General features: G+C 35.0%; 1 protein-coding gene across 17 annotated transcripts in view; it reads right to left on the bottom strand.

Moving 5' to 3' along the window:
* Positions 1-12,239, bottom strand: part of NOL4 (nucleolar protein 4) — a 381,831-nt gene that overhangs the window by 163,743 nt on the left and 205,849 nt on the right. For 15 of the 17 annotated variants that reach the window (XM_063795583.1, XM_063795581.1, XM_063795584.1 and 12 more), the window contains one exon: positions 4,551-4,834. In XM_063795583.1, coding sequence (XP_063651653.1) covers positions 4,551-4,834 — 284 coding nt within the window. Of the gene's footprint in view, positions 1-4,550; positions 4,835-8,708; positions 8,921-12,239 lie in introns of those variants that run through there. The other 2 variants (XM_024351008.3, XM_009433854.5) reach the window with 1 other exon arrangement.

Below are 12,239 nucleotides of genomic sequence, written 5' to 3' on the forward strand. Positions count from 1 at the left end.
ATATCACCTAACTTCATTCAATGCAATACATTTAGTCCTTAGATTAGTTAATGTGATTCCCTGCTAGTCTAGTGAGTGAATTTGCATAATAATAAGTAATCAGTAAATGACATAGTCCAACTCAACTATTTGTTTTAAGCACTTCTATTCACTGTTCAATTTTTCAATGCTTTATAATCATTTTTGTTTGATTTTATTCACAATAAAATTGTGAAACAGGTCAATATTAAACTCACTGGAATCTAAGCTTTTCACATATTCTATATAATTAAGCTTTTATAGCCCTCCAAGGAAGAAGAAATGTAGTGTCACTTCAAAAGGTCACACAGAAGTGATGGAACAATCCTGAGGACTACAAAAGATTGCACAGATTGAACAGAACTTTACTATGAAGTTCACTTCATAGCCTTGGAATCCTAGAGCACTCTACATTTGGATTAAGATTGCAGAAAGAATCTCTAAAGCGAAATTCCAGACACAGTCTCCTTCGCAATTAAAATGATTCTGCTTTCCTATCTCAGCCTCTATAACTGTCTTCAATCAAATTTCCCACTAATTCTGTTAGTGTTTCTTCTGCCATGTGATTTGAATCCACCTCTGAGCACTAACTCTCCTAACCAATGTTCAGGTTCAGGCCTATGTCACTTCATCTAAGGATCGCTTAGTTTAACAATTTATATCAATATTGAAATGCTCCACATTTTGGCTTCTAAAATATCCCCTTCTTATCTAGTTGCTTTCATTTTCTCCTTGGGTATATGTTTCTCCACAAATTCCTTTTATATCACTTGTTCCTAATGGATTGATATTCTGTGAGATGACATATTTCAACTCTCTCCTCATTCTATGCTCTCCCAAGGTGATCTTATCAACCACCACAGCTTCAAGCAGCACTTTTGCTCTGAAATCTTTAAAATGTCTCTCTCTCCATCCTGTACCTTTCTTCAGAGCTGACACATGTCCCCCGAATGCCTATTAAATATGTCCAATGGATACTGCATGTGCACCGTAAACTACACGTCAAAACCTGCTTCTTCAAATGTTTCTCATTCTGAATCTTAGTAAACGGATTCGTCATCCACTTAGGCAACAAAGCCAAAAATCTTGGAGTCATTCTAGAATGTTCCTCTATGCTTTGCTTTCCATATTCAATAAACCTTTGTATATTTCCTCAAAGTATTGAGAAACATCTATGGACAAGATAGTAAGCCGGGTGTAAGGCATACTGCAGTGGACAAGGTAAACATCATTCTTATATTCACAGAATGTTCACACTAATGGGATATAGAAAGGTAAATATGCTATTCATATTGTAGGCTATGTGAATGGCACTCCCAGGAGTTTGGCAATATATTAATACAACCTATGGAGGTTAGATAGGTAGTCCTGCAAATACAATGTCAAAAGAACAAAAATAACATGTTCAGTAATTTTTTGTACTATATCTCTGCTTTTCTTTCTCATTGTCAGCTATTTGATTCCAACTGTCAATATTTTCCTCCTGGATTGCCACAATAGCTCTCTAACCGGCATTCTCTCATTACTTTTTTCTAGTGCCTATCCTATTCATTCACCAAAATGTTGCCAGAATAATTTTTATAAAATTCCAAGCTGACCACAAGCTTTCTAAAATTCTAAGCTGACCACTAAGCTCTTTCTATTAGACAATCCGAAGTCCTTAAAATGACCTACATTTATTGGTGGAGCCGCTTTATACTTCATCCCTTCACACATGTTCTCTGCTGCAGCCATGCTAAGCTCCTTGCAAATACCCATGCCAGGTACGCTCTCTCATGGCTCTGTGCCTTAAAACATGCTTACCCCTCTCCCATACATAATCAGAATAACTCCTACTTGCCATTCCACACTCACCTCTGGCATCAATCTCTCTTTAGAGTTTTCCTGAAGAATCATTACAGTCCCTCAGCACCCTTCCTCTGTTCTTTCATTTCACCCTCCTGACCATATGTCCCTCATATCACTTACAGAATCAGACTGTAACCACAAGTTTGTCCCCACTGTTAGACCATGAGCTTTTAAAGCGCAAGAATCTTGCTCTTCTCGTTTACATATTTTTGCTTCCTACAACAGTGACTTGCATGTAGGAATCCTTTAGTAAATATTTGGAGAATAAATTAATTGGTGGCAACTAGTTTATCCTGCAAAAGGATGTCATGTTCTTCCTCAATGCCATGAGGAAGTGATAAAATCATACTGAGGTCAGAATGGACAATGATTCCCTAGCCTGAGACCAAGTCATCTTCCCTATCTGCATTCCAGGCCCTTCATAGTGTCTAGCAAGAGACCCCTTCTGAAAGAAATAAAATGGTAATCTTATATTTCCTTCAAAGTTCAAGCCTCAGTTCCTCTAGGAACCCTATTTTGACTGTCACTTCAAATAGCATTTTCTTACTTAAACTCTTACTGTTTTAATACGAGAATAAGTATTGTCTGTACTTGTTCTAAGAAACTTTTCTATGTATGTGTATCCTTTCTCAAAATTATGTATCAAGAGCCTTGTGAATAAAGACGGTTATTTCTGAGTTGTCTCTGCTACCTACTCCATTGCGGCAAGTATGCCAAGTATTTTTAATTGCATAAATTTAAGATGTACAACATGATGTTTTGTATACCTGTCCATAGTGAAATGATTACTCCAGGTAAGCAACTTAACATAGCCATCACTTCCATGTGGTAAGAACATCTAAAATTTACTTTTAGCAAATTTTCAATAGATGATATGATATTATTAGCTCTAGTACTCCTGCCGTTTATATCTCTAGATGTATTTGTCCTTCATAGGTGCTAAGTATTTACTATGTTCTTTTTGAAGACAATAATAAAAATAATATCTCTTGATTCTTTTCCCAATGTGCTATCAAAACTTCTCTCACAAATTTAACTATTTTCTATCTTCATCTTATTTGATTTCTCAACATTGTCCATTGGAGCTGCCTACACTCTCCTTCAAAGGTGGACTTTGCTTAGCTTTCATACATTACACCCTTCTGATTTTTCTTCTGCATCTTTGGCTATTCCTCAGTTGGCTGTGGGAAGTATTCTTCATTTACTAAGCCATAAATTATTAAGTGCATCAGAGGTATCTTCTTCTCTTCTAGGCTCATTTATCATCTTAACCCTCACAAGCAGCCCAAACCATCTGTGCTTCTCAACTCCATTGTAATAGAGGTAGAAAAGTCACTTCATTCTGTCTAATATGTGCAAGAATATGTTTTAATAAGCATCGTTCCCAGAGTAATACTGAATAAGGGAATAAAAAAAAGAAGAGCAAACCATCGAATAATTTTAGAAAAAAATTTAATAGACACATAGCATAGAAAGAGCATTTCACGATTATTTAAACTTCATAAAGACAGGTTTACGTGGAGGGCAGGGAAACTTAGGAGTTATTTTGTTCTGTAAAATGTAACACAGTGCACAGTGAATCAGATCATATTATCAAATATAAAATCATTTGTGTTTATGTAATTTGGCTTTAAACCACTGAGGAGGATATTTGAACATTTGCCACAGCAAAAGTTGTAGCAGCCTCCCTCAGGCAGGAGTGCTTAGGTGTCGGCTAATGTCTAGTGACTTGCTCAAAAGAGGATAAAACAACACACCCCCAGGCAAGCCAGAAGCTTTAAATAGAGCCAATTTAGGAAGCATAATGCCTTAGCAAATTCAGAAATTAATCCAGATTAAGACATTTTGCTTTAAGGATCTACGTCAAAAAACAAGTTCTACAACTCTGACTTAGAGGTAAGGGCTGGGGAAGGCACTCAAAAGGTATATTCCATAAAAACCCTCATATGTTCCAAAGTACACCTTCAAAAATCATAGAGCAAAGTCACCAGCATGTGTTATCTCAAACTAGCAGAAGTTTAAGCTTAATTAAAAAAAAGTCAGCTGGGAATGGGAGAGGGTTGTAATTTATTCTAATATTAATATAAAGAATCTAAACATTTAGATATGTCTGAAATATGTTTTTGTCTTTTGTATGATATAATTTATGATAAATCATTTCTTAAAATAATTAATCCACAAACTTCATCCAGGACCCTCACACTTAACAGTTATTTAGTGTCCACAAAGAAAATTACTGATCAAAGTCCCCAGGTCTCCAAAGCAAACTGAAGAATTTAATTGAAACTTTATCTTTACTTACACCTATCCACCTAGGAGAAACTAGATAGTGATCCTTTTATAGTAGAAAATTGTGTACTGAGACTGAAACTGTCACATCTGAGCTCAACAAATTCCCAGAGAGATTCATACAAATAGATTATATACATGAGAAACATTAACTCAAGTGATTCTCCGGATCTAAAAACACCCACAGCTTTGAGACACGATTCATTTTGCTATTATTCCTGAAATCATATGTTATAAACACACAATATGCTTGGTCATAACTTTCTTGGTATCCTCTTATTGGATTTGTTTATAATATTTTTATTAACAATAATGTTTATCTGCTATATGCATAGGTATTTTCTGTGACCTTCATGACCAACTCAAAAATTCTGGAAATTGTAATGTGATCATACCTTGCTTCCATTTTCTCTCGCCTCTCGTTCCATCTTGAGGTCAGAAATTAGAAGATTCTTATATTTGTTTTTCCCATTACTGTTGTGATCATCTATTCTGTATTCCGAAGTTAGCTGCGCAGAGAGGGGACTGTCACTCAGGTTCAGTGGCTGTTCATCTTGCTCCAGCCCAGTTTTGCCATCACTGTTGGAGTCTCCCATCTCCCTGCTGTGTGTTCCCCCTGAAGCAATTGAACTGTGCCCCAGAGTCTCATTGCCATTAAAGCTCTCTGCAGCAGAATCATCTGTTGGAAAGGAAAAGTTATATTTTGATTTTAATTAATATGCTATTCAGAGTCTACTTCAACTAGCATTTATTGAGCTCCCATTATGTGAATGGCATTTTACATACAATATGTAATTCATCCTCAGCAATAAGCTTGTAAAGCAGTTATTGTTATTTTTAATCTAGTAGGCACATGATAAGGTTTGAATGTTTTGTCCTCACTAAATCTCACATTAAAATGTGACCTCCAATGTCCATAGTGGGGTCTAGTGGCAGGTGTTTGGGTCATGAGGGTGGATTTTTCATGAATGGCTTGGTGCCATCCCCATGGTAATGAGTGAGTTCTTGCTCTGGGAGTTCATAGGAGAGCTAGTTGTTTAAAAAGAGCCTGGCACCTCTTCTCTCTCTCTCTCTTGCTCCCTCTCTCACCATGAGACAAACTGGCTCCCCTACATCTTCCACCATGATTATAAGCTTCTAGACGCCCTCACCAGGAGTAGATGCTGGCACTATGCTTCATGTACAGTCTGCAGGGCTGTAACCCAAATAATCCTTTTTTCTTTATAAATTACCCAGTCTCAGGTATTCCTTTATAGCAATGCAAATGGGCTAACACAGCACATTTAGGCACAATAAGTGAAATAAAATAAGAAGAAGAAAACAGAATTGAGAGAACAGTTCAATCTCAAATGCAATCTCAAAGAAAAAAAAAACAAAGAGAATTAAATAACTACCAATTATTTTGCAAATAGTTTTTGTTTTTCCAGTGAGAATATCTAGATTTGGTAAAAATTCTCTGATAAAAAGCATCATTTATCCTGCTGGTGGAATGTGCATCAGTATTAGCTGAATGACTGTTTAAGATGCATCTAAAGCATTAAAAGTCCTCATAAACTTTGTTCCAGTCATTACACTTCTGGGAGTTTAATACCTAAGAAGTTTAATCATTGTGTGTATCTCTTTGTAGGTAAACATTTATACCAGTGTTGTTCATAATAGCAAAAAATTAGAAATGACCTAAATTACCACAAATAGATTATTTAAATAAATGTTGAAATTGTTAGAATATTATGTAGTTATTCAATATTCCATTTTAAGATATGGGGATGTGAGTCATGAAGTACTAAACACAAAAATCTAACTACAAAAGAGTGTGGTTGGTATGATCCCAATTTTGTAAAAAAAAACACATAGACAAAGATTACATGAAATAACATTCTATTTTTCTTAATTTTATCTTATGTGATAAAAATTTGCTACTGATTTTTAAAAATTATGATGGAAAAGGTATTAAATTGTTTCATTTAGTTAAAAGCTAGTAGTGAAATCATATAAATATGGCTGAGCAAAAGAAATATTATTCAATACTTGTGATTTTTAATTTTCTGAATGTTATCAAGTATGTTTTTTTGAGGGGTGTAATGAAATAGTTAATGTTTTCTAATCAATTACATTCATGGGAATTATATTCAAATTCTGAAAGAGTGATATAACTCACATGTTCATTCATTTATTCACTAACATTTGTTAAGTGCTTACTCTGACCAATATGGGGTTAAGTATTTGGCCTGTAAAGACTCTGTCTTCAACAAGTTCACAGATAATTAAGAGAGACAGAAAAACAAACATGCTATTAAAATGCAGAGCAAGAAGGCTGTGATCTAATACAAGGGATAAAGACATCATAGAAGGCTTCCTAAAGAAGGTGATATGAGTTGAATTCCCAAAGGTGAGTGAGCCTTAACCAGTTGGAGAAATTGGGAAAGAGCATTCTCTATGGAGGGATCAGCACGTGCAAAGTCACAGAGGTCAGCATATGCAGGGCAAGTGAGAAGTAAGAGTAGTCTGGAGCGCAAGAAAAGAGAATGGGAAAAGATAAACAGAAAAAAAGAGAATACCAAGAAAAGCATTTTGATTATCAAAGAACTTGGATTTTATTCTGGGAGCAAATAACAGTTTTAATTTATTGTGGGAAGTGACATGGAAAAAGTTATATTTCAAATAGACTATTCTGACTCTGATGAGGGGAATGGTATGAAGGGGCAAAATGGAAGTTGGGGAGACCAATTAAGAGATTTAGAAGTCATCTAATTTGGCATATTTAAAAGCTCAAACTTCTGAAGCAGTGGCAATGCAGAAAAAGAGGAGACAATTAGAAAAATCGTGAGAATAGAACTGGTACGACTAGTAGTAATGGAATAGGCAAGAGTATAAGATGAAGCCAGATCAGTAGTAAAAAATTAAAAAACAGGCTGGGCGCGGTGGCTCATGCACTTTGGGAGGCCGAGGTGGGTGGATCACCTGAGGTCAGGAGTTTGAGACCAGCCTGGCCAACATGGTGAAACCCCCGTCTCTACTTAAAATACAAAAATTCGCTGGGCATGGTGGCATGTGCCTGTAATCTCAGCTACTCGGGAGGCTGAGGCAGGAGAATCGCTTGAACCTGGGAGGCAGAGGTTGCAGTGAGCTGAGATCGCGCCATTGCACTCCAGCCTGGGCAACAAGAGCGAAACTGCATCTCAAAATAAATAAATAAATAAATAAATAAAATAAAATAAAAAATATAAAAACAAAGCACATTAGGTTTAAGTTTAATTTGTAATGAAATAATATTTTTCCATTACAAATTATGCCTGGCCTGAATTATTATTTCACGCCTGGCCTGAAATAATATTTTTAAACAGTTTTCTAAGACTACCCTGTGAAAAATGTTAAAATATGTTCAAATGGCAAAATTCTATTAAATTACTTTTTATGTACCCATCAAAGAAAGAATTGATGTGGAAAGAAAAAATACATAGGAAAATTTAGGAAACTGGCCATAAATAATATGACATTTTTTATTACATGGTACTTTGCATAGGTATTAATCCAGGGATTCAAAATATTATTTTAACATGAAATGTCTAGGGTTTCTGAAATGCAGAATTAAGGGGATGACTTATATAAGTAATTTAGATAAATGTGTGCATGTTCTTTTTATGCCAATTCAAATTCTTATGCTAAATTATGAAGATGATTTTTATTACTTTATTATTTCCCACAAAAGTCCAAAGAAGAGCACAATGAAAATATTCAACTCCAATTTTTAATTTTTTAAAAAAATGATTTAACATTTGTGTTCTAGAATCCTTTAAAAAATATAGTAACATTTAATGTATGAAAGCTTTGTCAATATGTTATTAGGTTAAATAACCCTAAGTATATATTACATTTTAAAATAAAATCTATGTTAGCATAAGACAAATCCAATATCTATCTTGGTTAAAAACTAAACATCCTACATCTGTTTCTTCAATCTGAAATCATTATGTATATCTAATAAATGGTATATCATTCATTTATTTTTCAGGTAAGGTAAACATTATTATTTGTCAGGAAAGGCTTTAATAAGTTCCTTGTTTCTATATCAATAAAAAGTATAAACAATAAGGTAGAAAATATTTTTAGATGGAGTAGTTCACTCCAGATGTTACCAAGGTAACTAAATTCAACAGCGTTACATATTTCATTCCTGAGTAAATCAGTATGTTTTAAGAAAAACAAATACATGATTTACTCATTTGTATCAAATATACATACTCACATATTTTGCAATTTAAATGGTAAAAAACAATAATGTCTCACAACACTGTCCTATAAATCCAAATTTAAAACAAAGTTTTTGATGTCTTTATTTTAAAAATACCATAAAGAACAGTAAGCAGATATTAAACTGAGGATAAATTAAGAATTTTCTATTGCTGAGTTTCATGTAATCATGTTAACCATTTTTATTCTCTTTCCCTCTCTCCCTAAAAGATACTTTTTAAGAATTTAAAATCGCAGATCTCAGACTCCTGTAACCAATTCATATCAGGTCATCACTTTAAAGGGGTAATCTGCTTCCTTACCCAACATAGTTTGCTCCATCCTGAGTAGCTGCTACACAGAGGGTGCAGTATTTAGATCTGTGGGTATGGCCTTCAGGTTCACTGGGCCAGGGCGGTGGTTCTTCTCTCAAGGTTTCAGCCTGGGTACCATAGCATTTGAACCAAAGACTCTGTATATGAGTCCCAAGGAAAACAGCACCTGGAGCTTTGGAAAATAAGAGTGCCCAGGGTACCTAGCAACAGAGGAGAATGTGGAATGTGATGACAAGGAAGTGTGGAATCTAGTGACATCAGGAGGGCAGTTGGACGTCGGGAGTTAACTTGTTCTGTGGCTACTTTTGATGGGATGGATTTAGTGTTGGAGAATTATTGTGCTATCTCTGCGAGCACAGATGAGGCTCCTTCTTGTCTAGAAGGTCTAGTAACACAGTAAATGGCAGATTATTCATTTTATTGTTTCTCTTTTGCTACTCCCCATTCCCTCCATGAATTAGTAGAGACCCCAGAAATACTGTGTTATCCCACCAGCATTTTGTAGAAAAGTGGTTTCATCAGCATCATATTCAACAATTAGCTCTCTCTGTATGAAGAGAATTGACCTAAAATATTCTGTTAATGTATATGTGTACCTGTGTGTGTATTTAAGTGTGTGTGTGTATATGTAATCTCCCAAAGTACCTGACCTACTTTCTTATTCAGTTACTTTCAGTAGCTCAGCATCATGTCCTTTAGGCCAAGTGCCTAAGGCAAAATAAACAGGAAAAAAAAAATATATATATATATATAAAATCCTCATTTTAACATTAGTACTTGGAAATTTAGTCCCAAAATTCAGGTCAGATGCTCACAGGGTCCACAAAGATTTTATTGTTTTCCCCAAATTCACCAAAATTTTCCTCCTCTAGTCCTTTGATGCCCCCCTTAGAAAACTTCTCTTTCATATCTTACTGTAAAACTAAGTATTAGGTCCAAAATATAGATGTAAATAGCCTTGCTGAAAAGATTAGTACCTTCATATCCAAAAAAGTAGAAAAAAAATTAAAAATTCCTTTGAAATCTAATTGCAAAATAGTTAAAGTGCAACTCTCCTTTACCCCTTGTGGTCTCTGCTCTGTCTTCCAGCAAAATAGTTTAAGTGCAACTCTCCTTTACCCCTTGTAGTCTCTGCTCTGTCTTTTCCCAGGCTCAAAACAAAACAAACAACAACAACAACAACAAAGGAAGCTTATCTATCACTAGGCCATACCTTAAATCTTACACCATAACTGCCTTTACTCTGCAACACAAAGCAGGTAATGTAGGCTGAATGAATCCTTGGTAGCACTTTCCAGCCCAGTTTCTGCCTGGAGTCTGACTCTCTGATTCATTTCTGGCTTAAGCTCCTTTGTCACCTAGAAATTCCTCATTTTCCTTCCTTAAAACTTGGTGATGACCTTTTCATTCTTTGAATTTATGTTTTACTTATCCTCTATAACACAGTTTTTAACATTTAATTACATAGCCCTGCTCTCTGTTTTTGTTATCTTACATGCAAAAACCTCAATTCCTGACCACAAAGTCCTGTGCTTTGAAACCTGCAGAAACATAAACAATCAAAATTGCAAATTGCAATTTTTATTGTATTTGCAAAATATACTTTGGATTATATACTATTTAGTAATGTTATCTTAAATATGTGCAAAAGAATAATGGGACATTTTGAAGTCAAAACATTCATACTTAATTTTATTGATGTAAACAAATGCATATGTATATACATATTATGTATGTATGTAGGTATGTATATATATATGTGTGACTACTACTAAAAGATTAAAGGACATTTGTTTTAAAATGATAAAACTGATTTTATTGAAGGCAAGAAAATAACAGATGTTTCAGCCTTCTACTAAACTGTCCAAAAGGGTGACACTCTTACTCTTGTTTGATAGCTCTTAATCCATTCTTTGTCATGGAAGAATGGGATCTACTTGAAAGAGGTTATTACAGTGAAGGCATAGAGATAAGCTGGATGTCTCAAAGCATATAACTAAATTTCAGTGCAACAATTAAATAATAAAACTAATTCTTACCTATCAATGAAGAGTTAATTTATATTGCTTATATTGTTTACAATATTTAACCCAACATCTATGTGCACAAGATACTGTTCTTGGCACTGTTGAGTCCAAAGAGACTCCATATAAAAATTGTTCTTATCTAAGATTAGACCATAAGAATTACAATGCAAGGTAGAAAATACTATCTGCTCCATGATAGTTTCACATCAAGCATCATGAATAAAAAGGTTCCTCAGAGAAAGAAAAGTCACCTATGTATTGCTGGGGATGAAAAGTGTATCAGGGAAGGTCTTTTACAGAAGGTGGAATTTGAAGAGGGTGAGATATATACAGATGTATAATGGGGACGGTGGAGGTTATCCCAGTTTAGGAGACGGCATAAGAAAAAGCATCAGAGGCAGAAAAAAGTTGGAAGAGGACAGGGAATTAGTATGTTGTACATACTAAAACAAAGAATTTTGTGTGTGTGTGTATGTGTGTCTATACACATGTATGTATATATGTATATACACATGTGTATGTATGTGTATGTGTGTGTGTGTATGTGTGTATATATATATATGTATATAAAACAGGATATATATGTATATAAAACAGGATCTCACTCTTTTCTCCCAGGCTGGAGTGCAGTGATGAGATCACAGCTCACTGCAGCCCCAACTTCCTGGGCTCAAGTGATCCTCCTACCTCAGATCCCCAAGTAACTGGGACTACAGGTGTGCACCCCCATGCCTGGATAATTTTTTTTTTTTTTACTTTTTGTAGAGAGGGGGTCTCACTATGTGGCCCAAGCTGGTCTTGAACTCCTGGGCTCAAGCAACCCTCCTGCCTCATCCTTCCAAAGTTCTGGAATTACAGGCATTAGCAATGCACCGTGTCTGAACAAAATTGTATATTTTAGAGTAGTGGATATTTTACTGTGTACTCTTTTTCTGGGAGCACTCATAAAATCGTTCATTATTCTCCTGGCAGGGGGCAGGGTACTAGTAAAAACCCATTGATTATGTGAGTGTAGTTTGAGGAAGCTTATTTATCTCTGTTCCTACCTCTAAGCTGCTATTAACTGACCCATAACAAAATTTTCTCCCAATTCCAAGATGACACATTTTTAAAACTGGCTATTATGCAATAACTTGTAAATGGCTTCTTAATTATCTAAACAATTGCAAAATACAGTCATGCATTGTTTAACGAGAGGGATACATTCTGAAAAATACGTTGTTAGGCAATTTCACCATTGTGTGAACATCATGGAGGGTATTTACACAAACCTAGATGGCATAACCTACTATACATTTAGGCTATGTGGTATAGCCTATTATTCCAGACTACAAACCTATACAGGATGTTACTGTACCAAGTGCTGTCAGCAAAGATAACACAGTGGTAAGTATTTGTGTAATTAAACATGTGTAAACATAGAAAAGGTACAGCAAAATATATAACATAATCTTATGAAATCACTGTTGTATGTGAGATCTGTTATTGAATG

The sequence above is a fragment of the Pan troglodytes genome, chromosome 17 (assembly GCF_028858775.2).
Source record: "Pan troglodytes isolate AG18354 chromosome 17, NHGRI_mPanTro3-v2.0_pri, whole genome shotgun sequence".
NCBI classification, from domain to species: domain Eukaryota; kingdom Metazoa; phylum Chordata; class Mammalia; order Primates; family Hominidae; genus Pan; species Pan troglodytes.